Here is a 15,903-nt window from a genome sequence, read left to right on the forward strand (position 1 = left end):
ATACGTTATTTTTTACATAGTTTTTTATAGTGTCTTATTAATTATTACTTTGATGAACGTATGTTCTTTTGTATGCATGTTAAGAAGGATAAGAGTCTTAAGAGTGTTCATGGAAGTAAGAGATCTTTGAGGTTCATGTTGTAAGAAAAGATGAGAGATATTAACATGTATATATAAAGAGAGACATATAAATTACACTTTGAGAGGTTGTTTGCTATCTAAATAGATAGACCGATAGTTTGACATTTATACTTTCGACAGTTCTGTGAACGGGAGTGTCTCTATAACATTTATACTCTGGCACATATACCTAACCCTAACCCTAACACATATTTTAGATGATGATTTTATCAAGTTCTTATAACATAAATGGACAATACCTTTTCTTGTTGAATAACAACACGACGACGCAGATACAAAAACACATGATGATACGTTTATTTCTTCATCGACCGGTCGAACATGATTTTATTTCAGGAATTCAAAGTTGTTACATGGTTATTTCTAAAAGCCTCTCACTTCTAGAGGGTGCCTTGACTCTAACGGAGAATCGATCTGAACCTCTCTGCTTCTCTCCTCTGACTGATTCCGATTCTCACTTATCTAACTAAATTCATAACTCATGACGTCATTGCACGCCCGAGCACGTGTATATGAGACCCATGGCATGAATCCTTCTCTAACCTAATTTTACGTAACTCACTTTACAATAACATTTTCCATTCTCTTTGTTTCATAAAGGAATTTAACCCATTTGTTAATTCTGTAACCCAAATTTCTATTATGCTTTCTTTCTAAGAATGTAAATAGTTTCCATCCAAATTGTATTATTAAATATTTTAACAGAATCAACAATTTAACTGGACATTCCATTTATAACATTCTGCGTTTATTTTAACTTATGATTGAAATTCTCAATTCCAAATCTAGCTTCGCAAGTTCGAATCCTTGACTATCCTATTTCATATTTACATTTAACTGATTCCCTTTTTTTATACTTACATGAAAAGGGGACAGCCCTTATCATGCAACAAATGTTCACCCATCTAGTACTGACCAGCATCAATGTCAGTTAACTTTTTTCTATATAAATAAAACAGTAGATGTATATATGTGTGTGTCTATGTGCAAATATTTAAACTCTTAAACCGCTGGTCACATAACACTGAAATTAACAGGAAATAGTAATCATACACCAAAGATAGTTTATAAAAAGTGAAATCTTTGTTTGGATGGATGAATAATGCATACAGACATATATCAGCAAGTTGAAATGCAAAATGTTCATTTCAACTTGCCGACATATTTTTACTTCTTTCTGTGCATGCCCAAATTCAATTTCTTTCTTCAAGTCGTTTAATATTTAATCTTTCTGATCTGTCTTTCAATAGCTACATCGGTAAGGAATGCAGCTGGAAAGTGAAATGCTTTGTTTTTTATTCTAATTTTAAAATCACTATTATGTATTACTACCTGAGTGCCTGGCGTTGCCCGGGTGTTTATAGGTGTGTTAAGCAAAAAAAAAAAAATGTTGTAGTAGGCAGGCAGGCAGGCAGGCTCGAAACCGTGACACGAAGGCAGAAAAGAAAGTGGAGGCGTGTGTGTGTGCAAGAGTATTGGTTGAGCAAAAAAAAAAAAGAAAAAAAAAGAAGGAAAATTGCGAGTTCAAAAAAAAAAAGGTGGTAGTAGGCAGGTAGGCTTGAACCCGTACCGCGAAGGAGAAAAAGAAAGTGAAAAAAAATGTGACACGTTAGCTGTTGTGCCCATCACCAAACCGGAAGTGAGATAGGTTTAAATTAAGGCTAGACAATCGAAAAGAGGCAATGACTTTCGAAAATATCAGCGAAAAAAGTGACTCCACCCTGTAGAAAAGTGCCCAGTTGAGAATGAAGGAATTAATGGCACCTAATACAACCACGGGTAGCGCTTACAGAATCTGAGATGAGGATGAAGATAAAATGATTGTTGCATTTGTGGGACTTCATGTACGAGGTCCATAGCCCCCCCCCCTCTTGAGCCCCTAGAGGGGCATAGGCCATCTACAATTTTTTTGTAGATGTTTTTGTAGCGAGGAGTTCTTTTTACAGGGTGAGGGTGCTGGCCCCACACCCAACCTTCCCAGAAGGTACGTACAGCGCCTAGCCTTCCCAAATGGTCACCCATCTGGTACTGGCCAGGCTGAACGTTGCTTAACTTCGGTGATCTGGCGTATGAGGTGCTTTCAATAAAATTCTAGAACTTTTTCATATGGGCACTTTCATTTATTCTGGAAGGCCCCATGGAAGTCCTCTTGTGTGAGGGTGTCATTGACCCTCATCACAGCCTCTTTCATCTCCTCAATTGTCTCATAACGACAGCTTCTAAGGTTTTCCTTGAGCTTAGGGAAACAACTAAAAGTCACAGAAAGCAAGGTCTGAACGATATGGAGGATTAGAATCTGTTTTGATGGCCATCTTGGTCAAATCTTCTGTGACAAGGATGGACAACCCTTGTGACAAACTTTGCACAAATCTTTCACATCTTCAGTTCCTTGCGATGAAAATTTGTGTACAATTCCCACACTGACATCAAACTGTGCACTTATTATCTCTGTAGACACATGATGGTCATTATCCATGAAATTCTTTATTTGGCCAATCAACTGCGATGTTTTGACTTCCTTACTCCTCCCACACCTCTCATCATCCCTCACAGACTCCCTGCCTTCCTTGAATCTATTATGCCACTCAAAAAGTGATGCTCAATTCATGCAAGATGGTCCAAAAGCAGTTTGAAGTATTCCATGTGTTTCTATTGCATTTCTTTCCCAATTTAAAACAGAATTTTATTGCGTATCGTTCTTCTAAAGTGTCCCCATATCCAGATTGCAGTTTTTAATATCACCAGCTGTAATAATCAGACTTTAGTAATTCGAATTCCTGCTGTAGCTGTTCTTTGGAACCTGAATTCCCAAAAATTGGTCAGTCATCTCATAAGATGTATAGCAATAAGATAGTGAATTTTTTTTTTATGAATATTGACTTTGTCGCATGTTGGATAATTTCACTCAGTAAACATAACTAATATAAGATTGTTTAATTTGCATATATTTTCCTTATTCTTTTTTTTTTTTACTAAATCTTATTTTTTTTGTAAATAAAATTGTATTAGTTTTCCATCTGCCTTCGTCTTGTGATTTCTGTGTGCATTTCACTATCATATATAATTTTTACTGGTGTCTCGAGAAATGGATATCCCCTTTTCCCTACGTTAGCATTTTGCTACAAACCCGGGGAACTTTTGTAAGCCTCCCGCCTTAGGTCAGCAGATGTGGCCTCTGACCCTGTTGAAACTGCAATGGCCGATGATCGTCATCTTCTGGATTCTTAACAGGATTCTCAGCATCGCAGGCTTCATGTCAATTTCCACTGAAAACCAATTAGCTTCTCATGCAAACCGAAAAGAAAACAAAATCAGGGGATTCTAGTCTACTAAAGTTAATTCACGAAAATTACAGGTGTTTACATATGTACACTTATTCAGTTCGATTACACCAGAAAACAGTCAAATCTTACTCTTCATTCTCCACGATAGCAACCGCGATGGAGCACGGGGAGAGTGGTGCTTCTTGGGTACGTGCGTTTCGAGATTTTGCTTCGATCTGATAATTTCGGCTCGGGCATTCGCTTATATTCCAAGGGAAAGAGTTGTTTGGGGAGATCTGCTCAACCAATCAGGATTCAACACGTGCCTCAGGGAATTTCCAAATCCTGTGCAGGTGTGAACCTCCACAAGGCTTACAAATCTGGGATCAGAACTTAAATTTATTCACACACTCAAAATGTTAACACTTTGACCCCTCGCACTCAGAAAGCCAGACATCTTGAGCATGGGCTCGTCAGGCCAAACGAATGTATGATTTCATTCTAACTTTAATCTGACATCTCTTGTCACTTTTCTCAAACAATAAAATATATGTCTGCTTTACAGAAACACAATAAATTCATCCCTTTTTATACATTACTTATGCTGTCTGAGATCCAATTAACGCTTAACAGACATAATTACCCGGCCTTACACAGTGTCTTAGGGGGTCTTAATCTCCCTAATGGGGAGCAGTATCGCTTCCCTAGTCAGCCACGCTACACTTTCCTTTTTTATTTTTATACATTTAATTACATCATCAGCTTCCATCATCTTCCGCAATTCCCAGCAGATATCGAGGTAGCGTAATACTTTCTATAAACTTTGTTCTGCTGATAAACATTTTTCCTTTTCCTTTTTTACAGTTTTTCTTCGTCACGAGCAACACCAAGTGGCGACAGCAAGTAATAAATAAGTATTTACGCCAGTACTTACGTTCATCCAGAATGTTGGTACGTGTTCCGTGCTAAGAATGATGTCACCATGAAGGTTGACACCTGTTGAACTAGCAAATACCAATGTACGACCTGAAACAAAAATAAAAGTGGAGGGTTAAAATATCACAAACTACCGTAGAATAATGGCAACATAGCCAGATTTAGCGGTGGAATATTCCACGTAAGGTAAGTTAAACTAGATGTGAAGTCATATTAGTTGATACAGGACCAGGTTGCTTTATATTGCGACTTATGAATAGGAAGGTTGCTTTGAATTAAAAATTTTGAGCATGCCTTTTTTTTTTTTTACTTGGGAGTCACCACTTATCAAGGCGCAAAGGTCACTCAAGGATAAGGGTTAATGAATATAAGGTGGTAGTTTAGTAATCATTAATGGTGTAAATTGGGTAGAATTTGATTATTTATGGGGACGGCTCAATGAGAACTTGCTTACATTTTACTGTTGCATTGTTTTCAAAATTCTGACTGGGCGGGTTGCTTCATATTCCAAATTTTGACCAAGCAGGCTGTTTCATAACCAAAATTTTGACCTAGTAAGTTGCAGCATATTTAAACTTTAGACTGGGCAGATTGCTTCATCTTCAATTTTTGACTATTCAGGTTGCTTCATTTTTTAAATTTTGACCGGTTAAGTTACTTCATATTTAAATTTAGCAACAACAGAGGAACACCAGATGGAATTAAGAAAACGGAAATTTTATAATCCTAAATAATCCTAAGTTACCTCCCCAATAAATAATTAAAATAAAAATTGTAATGCCAGTATCAACTCACACCACACCAAATAGTTGTGAAGGATCAAGAAGGATGGAAAGTACTAAGTAGGCCTTCACTGGATGAGTGCAAAGAAGACTGGGAATTTTGGAGAGGCTAGAGAACCTACTGTTGATTTTATAAAATTATTTTTTTATATATAATGGCTTCAATTAAAGTTTAAAATGCAAAAGTCAAATATTGTACTTCAATTGTGCTCTAGACAGAAACATTCATTACGAACATGCTACTTTTGATTTTATATGTCTAGCCTTACTGCTTGTGCAGTGATAATGGTTTGAATTTAAGTTTAAAATGAAAAAGTCAAGTATCACGGTGCAATCGTGCTTTAAACTGTAAGGTAAAATACCAGGTTGGGAAACTGGCACAGTCTATCCTTCTCTTGAGAGTGAATGGGCCTCTCCTAAACCATAGTAGGCAACCCATCTAGTGATGGCGTCATGATAAAAAATACCCTTCAGAGCCCTAATGAAGCATCAAGTATTCAGCTACGACATAATCACGTTGACACACTGGTTCCCGCTAGATCACTGAAGTTAAGCAATGTTGAACCTGGTCAGTACTAAAAGGGTGACCATTTTGGACTTTCAGGTGCTGTATGTGCTCTCCGCTTATCTCGGCATTGTTTCCAGTCGTCCTGGTCTTCTCCTTGCCACTGGACTCAAACAGTGCCGATTCAGGAGAGGTGTGGTTGGTGATTGCGCAACCCTTGCCTCACAATTACGCGTGCTACTGCCCCTACAGGGGGTATCCTTTGTCTTTCAAAACTAAACAGAAGCATGGATTGAGCTATGGACAAGATTTGAATTACACTACATTTACATTTTCTTGGCCTTCGGGACAAGATCAAAGTGTAGTATCTGTTCTTCAGATGCTGCACTTCTATTTCTTGTTCTCTTTCGGTGGAGGCATAGTAAATAGGTACACTACATTTACATTTATGTGCTTTAACAGAAACATTCATTTCGAACATTAATATATGTTAATAGAAACGTATGCTTTTTTTTCAATTATATTTCACCCTTTATTTATACCAAGCCTTTTAAAGCTCAATGTATGATAAATTTAACTACAGAGCATATACAAATAGATGATAAAACAGTTACATTCCCAATTCCAAGATGTTATTCATTTGAACATTTATTTCTTTCAGCATGTCAAAATGTCCTCTTTTTTGACAGCACCTGTTTTGTATCACAGAAACAATCGTTTAACTATTATGTCAATTTTGGATATTTTTCACACCGACTCATTTTTTTTTTTTTTTACATGGAGGTCACCACTTATCAAGGACCGGCAGCCACTCGGGGATAAGGGTTATTTCGTGTACAGTAATCAATGGGATAGTATCATAGTAATTGTTAGTATTGGAGATTTGATAAAGTGTCTTATTAAGGGGGCGATTCATCAGGAATTTGTTTATGTTGGACTTGAAGACATCCAAGTTGTAGTCAGGTGGGAAACAGGCAAACAGAAGAGAGTTCCACAGGCGTGCGCTTCTAAGAAAAAAGCTTTGTTCATGGATTCTACGTTTTGATTTAGGCACAGATAAAGAGTGGGGAAAACTCATCAGAAAAATAGGAACTTTTTAACTTTAAAAAGAAAATAAAAAGAAATGGATACTTTTTAACTTCAAAAGGATATATATACACACACACACACATATATATATATATATATATATATATATATATATATATATATATATATATATATAGCGTGTCAGGAGGCTGACTCTTTCCAACCTCTTATGGTTGCTTCAGCGCAATGAAACCACTGGTACGGCCTTGATATATGTATATATAGTGTCGTAATAAATACTATATATATATATATATATATATATATATATATATATGATTAGTTCTTTTTGGAAAAAGAATTCCAGCAGAGTGCTCAATTAAAAGGAAAATCCAAATTTTAAGAGCGTACTTATATTTTGTGTACAGAAAGTTGTTAGTTGAGACAGGTCATTGGTACCGTCGGTTTCAAGCCCGATAATAAGGCCCGTTTAAGGTATCCTTATCAAGCTCTCTTCAGCCAATATTCGTCTCTTGGCTGAAGAGAGCTTGATAAGGATACCTTAAACGGGCCTTATTATCGGGCTTGAAACCGACGGTACCAATGACCTGTCTCAACTAACAACTTTCTGTACACAAAATATATATATATATATATATATATATATATATATATAGAGGAATTATAGTTAAATTCTATGGATTACAAATATATATAAATACATTTAAGTCAAGAATTTATTGTTTGAAACAAGGGATATATGGAAAAGAATTATATTTATTTCCTTAATTTATGGATTTTTAATAATGGATCAAGGAAATAAATATAATTCTTTTCCATACATCCCTTGTTTCAAACAATAAATTCTTGACTTAAATATATTTATTTATATTTTTAATCCACAGAATTTAACTATGATTTCTGGTTATATACTTGCTCTATTTTATATATTGAGCTTTTCTTTTTGGCTGGGATCGTCTTGAAATATCTCACTATAATATTTAATGAGACAATAATTCATTTAATTATCAATAATTCATTTAATTATCAAATCTGTGATTTAACTCGTGTATATATATATATATATATATATATATATACAAATAATAAAAGGATAAAAATCCAGCTTTATGATTTATAAGATGGAGCATGGAAACCTAAATGCTCGTGTTTTAAATTATACTAACGATTTTCTTCTGACCAGGCAGATTGTTTCATACTCAAAATTTTGACTGGCTAGATTGCTTCATATTCAAAATTTTGACCGGGTAGATTACTTCACACACATTCAAAATTTTGACCAGGCAAATTTTCATATTCAAAATTTTCACTGGGTAGATTGCTTCATATTCAAAATTTTGACCGGGTAAATTTTCATATTCAAAATTTTCACTGGGTAGATTGCTTCATATTCAAAATTTTGACCAGGCAAATTTTCATATTCAAAATTTTCACTGGGTAGATTGCTTCATATTCAAAATTTTGACCGGGCAAATTGCTTCATATTAAAAATAGGGGGAGATGTTAAAATTTGTAAGTGCCAAGTTGACTCTACCACATTTTTTAAAGTGTGGCAAACTATCCAAATTGACGTAAAATCACAAATTTAGGGGGTAGAAAAGTGTTTCTGTGGTCCCTACCCTTCAATTTAGTAAATCCATACTTAAAAAATTTCAAAATTAGAAAGGTTTTAATGGGTGCTTTCAGGATTCAAGGTAATCAGTTGCTAAAAAATAACAAGAATATAGAAAATTCAATCTGAAATTGTCAATTTTGGCATTTTTTGGACATTTTACATTTTCTTTCTTTAATAAGAAAAAAATTTACCAGACTGGCGAGTCTCACATTCTATTAGAAACTATGAAGAACTTAAAATTTGAGCTTGAAAATCTATAATATAAAGCTGAATGTGTGTGTGTGTGTGTGTGTGTGTGTGTGTGTGTGTGTGTTGTCACGAATAGGCTCCTATATGGTTGACTATTTTAAAAAACTGATTGCATATAATGATAGAAGATGTATCGAGACACAGGAATTGGTATGTTTGATCTGCCAGAACGGTGGTTCATTAAAATTGTGGGGGTCTGCGTTCGTGCCTGGTCCACAAAGTATGTAAATAAATTTAAAAATTAAAAAAAAACGTTTACAAGTGTTTTTGATATAGATGTACATAAGAATACTTTGATAAGTATGTTTTAACTTAAATAGGGATGGTATAATAAAATTGTGGGGTCTGCATTCGCACCTGGCCTCCATAGAATGGAAATAGGCACAAACTTTAATAAAGACTTTTCATATCTATCTGCGTAAGTATACTTTGATAATTATGTTTCAGTTTGAAGAAATATGGTATAATAAAATTCTGGGGTGTTCGTTCGCGCCTGACCTCCATAGAATGGAAATATGTCACAAAGTTTAACAAGGTTTTTTAATATAGATCCACAGAATATTGTGATAAGTGTTTCAGTGTGAACAGGTATGGTATAATAAATTATGGGGTTTATCTATTTTATTTTTACTTTCATCATATTTTGCTTTGGTTTTGATACCCTCAAATTCGAAGCTATCTCTTTACAACTCTTCCTTTTCATAACCTATCATACTTTCATAAATCAGAGTCCATTTTCTATAGGCTGTTTTTGAACCCAGTCAACCACGGGTACTTTTGCTAGTAATGAATAAAGTATTTTTCTTGGCTTAAGCTTTTAATAAAAGCTTTTAATAAAAGCTTAGGCCAAGAAAAGTACTTTATTCATTATGGGTTGTTATAAGGTTGAAAAGTTTAAGAGATTTTCCAACTTCTCAATAACACCTTTGGAAAAGACCGAATTGTGGACTGTTTCTTGATGGATGTGGATTTTGCCATCATTCATCAACAAGGACAATTCTGCGAAGCCATGGAACAGACAAAAACATTTTGACAGTTTTATTGCTCCCAAAAAGATCATCAGTTCAATCAGTTATTTCAGTGTTGCATGGAGTTAGTGCATCATATTGATGACATTTCATCCTATTTGGATACTTATTTATTTATTTTTTTTTTTACAAAGGAGTCACCACTTATCAAGGCCAGAGGCCACTCGGGGATAAGGGTTAATGAGTGTACAGTGATCAAACGGAACATGTCATAGTAATCATCAGTAGTAGAAATTTGGTAAATTGGATTACTATTATTATAAGAGGATGGTTCATCAAGAATTTGTTTACGTTGGACTTGAACACAACCAAATTGTAATCAGCTGGAAAGCAGGCAAACGGAAGAGAGTTCCACAGGTGTGCAGTTCTAAGAAAGAAGCTTTGTTCATGGAATCTACGTTTAGGTTTAGGCACAGTAAAGAGTGAGGGAAATTATTGATAGTGGTTTCAGCTAGATGAGTGTTTTTCGTAAAAGTCATACCAGGAAGGGCCATAGATCGGACATGTCGATCATGATGAAGCTGTATGTTTGGAGTGTTGACTGTAGTCTGCGATTGATGTGAAAAATTGGATTTGAAAGGTTCTGAATAAAACTAAGGGGGGGGGGGCAACCAGAGTTATCCTAGAAAATCCGTTCTGGCAAAAATTTACTTTCACTATCACTAATGTTTGTGCAACAATACTCCATGTGTGGGTGAATGGTGATACTTTCAACTGTGAGTAGGCTTCTAGCTAGATAAATATTATAAAAACATTGTGAACAGAATATCAATATTGGACAGAAGTTTTGCTGAAATGACCTTGATGAAATGACCTTGATGAAACCTGTTTTCTGTGCTGCCGCTCTAGTAGGCATTCACATTACCCTTCCATTTCAAGCTCTTCTGACTTCTGATATTATTCTACTCTACTGACAGCCTTTCCACTTCTCTTAACAAAACTCAGCTCAGTTAATTCAATAGACCTCTCTACAAATTTTTTTTTTTTACATGGAGATCACCACTTATCACGGCCCAGAAGCCAATTCGTGTACAGTAATCAATGGGATAGTATCGTAGTAATTGTTAGTATTGGAGATTTGATAAAGTGTCTTACTTAAGGGAGCGATTCATCAGGAATTTGTTTACGTTGGACTTCTGATACCAATTATTCCACTCTACTAACAGCCTTTCCACTCCTCTTCACAGAATCAGCTCAGTTAATCCAATAGACCTCTCTCCAACCAAATCTCAAGTGTTCCATTTTGTTTCCAATGTCACCTTCAGAAATGTTTTCAAGAGTATTCCAAATGTTGTACTGGACTCAGTTGAAGGAAAAATACTGATTTACAAGAAGGAGATTGTAAATCTGCTTGATCTGATCCTGCTACGACTGGCAGAGGGATTTTCTACACAGCGAGGAAAGATTTTTGGCTTTGGTCCCGGAGCCCATTGTGACCCAGTCATATTCAAAGTTGCTTCAGCATCTGATGAAGATTTGCAGCTATTGAACAGAAGCAGTGTGCATCATCTTGTTGAAGTATTAACTATGAACTGAGGATACGAGTGCGATTCCTTTAGCGTCCTGACATGCGTGAGAGAACTGACAACTACTTTAATTATGATTAGAATAATTTTATTCTTGTACGTATGCAGCTGTGAAAACTGCAATAAAAATAACTAAAAACGATTGACATAAATGCAATACAAAACGTACAAAACGATATATTTTACAAAAATAAAATGAAAACAAAGAAAATAATACAAAGAAAAGGATAAGAGATAGACGTGACAGCGACACCAGACACATGCGATACAACAAAAGGGTTTTTCAAGACTATCACGTGGAACGAGAAATGTGGCTGCCGAACATAAAGAAAGATTAAATATATTCTTATTAAAAACAAGGCTACATACTACCTTATAACTAATTTATGATCAACAAAATATAAAGATTTTGGATTTTTACCTCGTTGGCACTTTTAGGGGCTAAAGAAAAAAAAAAATTGCTACTACATTTTAAACTGACCGACCAATGGACGAACAGTGAAACGAAGCAACCTGTTCTCTCCAGGGTTTAATCTCAGAAAGGGCTTGGCATCCTTTCTGTGATATGACTTCGCCTGGGGCACTAACTGAATCACGACCCGGAAGTAGGAACACCTATCTTATTTTGCTTTCTAAGCTATATATCATGCAAATGAATAATTATTTATTTTATTTAAATATATTTATACCACTTTTATGATGTTATTCTCGCTAGAACGATATTTTTCCTATCTTTTTTGGCCTCATCTTAAGGGCCTATTTTACGGTGACGGATTTAGCCAGGGTTTATTAGGCTTTGATATTCGGCATTAAAGGGTCAGAATACCAAAACCCATCTATCCTAAGAAAAAATGAATCTGGCAGCACCCACAACAAGAAAAGGACAACTTAGAGGCCTCTTCCAAGAAACTCCTTCTCAACGAGTCTTTTAGCTTGTTGGAAAAAACTGGTAAGTTGTCCGAGTTCAAATCATTCAGGAATACTTCTCTTGACATTAAAGCCATGAAAATTGAGTGGAATGGAAAAAATACAGATGAAAGAAGAAGGACACTTGAAAAAAGATGTTGCGAATAGTAACCTTGAATCAATCAAGTACAGAAATCTTGAGTTTCTGAAAGAACGAGGTGGACCTTTCACCACAGCCGATCTAGTGCACCAATTTCATTTGGACACTGCTGAGAAAAATGCAAGACTGTATATAGAAGTAAGGTATGCCAAAAAATTCTTGCTTGTCCCTTAAGCACACATCTTCAGTATCTAGACTGACGAGGGATCACAAGAACTTGATGTCCAGTGAGTATGTTCAGCATCTTTGTTAGTACTTATGTGATGCCAAGAATAAGACAGTTCTCCTAACAAATACCCCGGATATCTTAGCACAAAGTGAGACTAACCTACACTCCTCCATCCCCTCTAACTACTTTAACATGCCTCGCTATCTCCCACTCTGTCGTAAGGACTCTGACAGACATATGCACGGACTTGGAGTCTACATTCGTAACACCCTCCCCTTGACTAGAGAAACAAACCTAGAATCGGACGATCAAGCCTTTATGTGCTTTAGACTAAACATGCAACATAACATTAGCTACTTTTATTTTCTCTACCGATCTCCCTCGACCCAGGACTGCACCATAATAAACAAAGTCTCTAACAGTATAGACACAGCACTCTCCTTCGACACTAGCACCCAAGTATATGTATTTGATGACTTTAATGTTCACCAGAAAAACTGGCTTGAATTCTCTACTTACACAGATGCAGCGGGCAGCACAACACATAGCTTCTCTATATCTCACTCCCTATCACAAATGGTTACGTTTCCAACCCATTTCCCTGACCAGCAAGAACAACATGTATCACTTCTAGATCTGTTTCTGACCACAGTTCTCAATAATTGTATAACAAATGTTGACAGCTCACTCGGGAATGCTGATCATGCAGTGATAATGGTTGAAATCGCCCTAAACTCTAGACCCAAAACTGAAGAGCCAGTGCTCAAAACAACAAGATATTATAAAAAGACTGACTGGGAAGCCATCAGAGATCTTATCAGAGATGCCTCATGGGGAAATATTTTTTCTCTTCCTGCTGAACAGTGCGCAAATGAGACCACTGAATGGTTCAAAACAGCAATTAAAGCACATGTTCCCATGCGGAAATTTTATAGCAAGCCCCACTCTCCCCAATGGTTTACTTCTACTTGCGCAACTGCCATTGCTCAAAGGCAGCATGCATACTACAGATTTAACCGACATAAGTTCAGTTCAAACAGACAAAAGTATATAGAAGCTAGAAGTAACATTAAGAAAGAAATAGCGATAGCTAAGAGAGAATTTACTAAAACCACTAAAAAACGCATCGAAGCACAAAAATTAGGAACTCGTGACTTCTGGAAAATCTACAACAGTGTAATAAATAATGAGCAATCAACAATTACCCCACTAACCAACAATCATGAGGTTGTTTGCTCAGCAACTGAGAAGGCTAATAAGCTTGCCAGTCGGTTTGCTTCAAACTACACACTAGACCCTTCCAACTACCCCCTACCTGACTTTCCTTTTTGGACAGACGCCACGCTAGATGATCTAAAAATCACCCCTCTCAGATGCATGCTATCATAAAAAACCTTGACACTTCAAAAGCATGTGGACCCGATCTCATCCCAGCTGTGCTATTAAAAAAGTGCTCAGCCGAAGTAGCTCCAGTTCTCTCCAAACTCTACTACAAATGCCTTAATGAATTTTGCTTTCCGGGCTGTTGGAAAACTGTATCTGTGGTACCAGTATTCAAGAATTCTGGCGAAAGAACTGACCCATCAAATTATTGCCCCATTAGCCTCCTCCCACTTTTCGCCAAAATATTTGAGACCATAATTAACCATGCTCTAGTCCATCGCCTTACAGATGCTAAACTTCTGACTGACCAACAATATGGATTTAGACAAGCCCGTTCCACAGCAGACATCCTCACTGTAGTCTCTGAACGTATATACCATTCACTGGACAAAGCGGGGGAGGGCAGAGCGGTAGCTCTAGATATATCTAAGGCTTTTGACAGGGTATGGCACGAGGGTCTCCTCAGAAAAATTAGATCATACAGTGTCACTGGTAGAATACTTAACATAATTAAATCCTTCTTAGATAAGAGAAAAATCCAGGTTGTTCTCGATGGTCGTACATCTAAACAATATGATATAAATGCGGGAGTGCCTCAAGGGTCTATCCTTGGACCTCTATTGTTCCTAATATTCATTAATGACCTCCCCGACAAAATTGCCTCTGAGATGGGTATATATGCTAATGACACCACACTCTATAACAGGCATGACAGGAAAACAAATGAACACATATCTAAAGAAATGGCAAAAACACTAGACGATGACCTCCAATCTGTAGTGGAATGGGGACAAAAATGGATGGTCACATTCAATGCTACCAAGACTAAACTGGTTTCCTTCAATTATTACAGGAAACCTTCTCTGCCATCAATAGCAATGGCCAGTGACTCTTTATCTGAGAGTACATCTTTCAAACTGGTTGGCCTAACGTTCACAGGAAACATGAGTTGAAACAATTACACTGAAAGCATTGCCAGGGCTGCTGCGAAGAAGGTAGGCTCTCTCTACCGTGCTAGAAAACTACTGACATCTGAAAGTATCCTGTACCTCTATAAGGCCACCATTCGCCCATGTATGGACTATTGCTGTCACATTTGGGCTGGTGCATCTGCTACTAGTCTCTCGCTCCTAGACAAGGTTCAAAAGAGAGTCGCCAATCTGATAGGCCCTGAACTGGGATCTAAGCTTCAGCCTCTGTCCCATCGATGGAATGTTGCATCCCTCTACCTGTTCTAGAAGTATTTTAATGGTAAATGCTCTGGCGAACTGCAGACACTTGTGCCCCCACGACGTAGACACCCTCGACAAACCCGGCAGGCAGCTAAATCCCACCCCCACACAGTAGAGATCCCTTTTCTACTCCAGTAGTTTCTTCCCCAGAACCGCTAGACTCTGGAATTCCATTCCAGGTTCCTGCTTCCCCAACTGTACTGACATGCAGAAGTTCAAGTGTAATGTGAACCGACATCTTGCTGCCCAAATCCCAACCAAAAGTAGTTGTTACCCCTGATAGTAGCCCCCTACACCAAAGTGGCAATGTGCCTTGTTTGGGGTGAAAATGTAATAAAAAAAAAAGAAGATGATGTCACATCTGTTTCGGATTCTTTCATTATGGATTATGGTCAGCAAATTGTGCCAGAACCTGCACACGAGATCATTGAAGAGGCCAACAAAGAACTGTGCAGAAAAGAAGAGTTCAACCCAAATGAACATGTCTTCTTTTCTTTCTTTTTTTTCTTTTCATTTCTTTTTTTTTTTTAGATGGAGGTCGCCACTTATCAAGGCTGGAAGCCACTCAGGGATAAGGGTTATTGCGTGTACAGTAATCAATGGGATAGTATCGTAGTAATCGTTAGTATTGGAGATTTGATAAAGTGTCTTATTAAGGGGGTAATTCATCAGGAATTTGTTTATGTTGGACTTGAAGACATCCAAGTTGTAGTCAGGTGGATGTTGGTTGTTTTTGTTTTATGGCATATCAACTCTTTTCAGGTTATTTAATGCCAAATCTAGTGATTTTGAAGAACGATTTTTTAATAGAATATATTTGTTTTTTTTTTAAGTCGGTTTCTATTTAACCCATAGTTGGGACCCTTATAAGTACTACCACTCCGGGTCAGAATGGACCTGGGAGCAATGGCAATTAAAGGGTGGCTCCACACTCCCCAAAGCTCGCAAGCTGGGGACT

The 15,903-nt window shown here is 36.8% G+C and overlaps 1 protein-coding gene across 1 annotated transcript in view; it reads right to left on the reverse strand.

Moving 5' to 3' along the window:
• The window catches only part of LOC145268813 (T-cell activation inhibitor, mitochondrial-like), a 153,580-nt gene that overhangs the window by 26,046 nt on the left and 111,631 nt on the right, over positions 1-15,903 (reverse strand). Inside the window, exon 6 of the mRNA XM_080124439.1 lies at positions 4,339-4,430. Within this exon, the coding sequence (XP_079980565.1) occupies positions 4,339-4,430 (92 nt within the window). The remainder of the gene's footprint in view (positions 1-4,338; positions 4,431-15,903) is intronic.

The sequence above is a fragment of the Euprymna scolopes genome, chromosome 44, assembly GCF_053919585.1.
Source record: "Euprymna scolopes isolate OS-2025 chromosome 44, ASM5391958v1, whole genome shotgun sequence".
NCBI lineage: Eukaryota > Metazoa > Mollusca > Cephalopoda > Sepiida > Sepiolidae > Euprymna > Euprymna scolopes.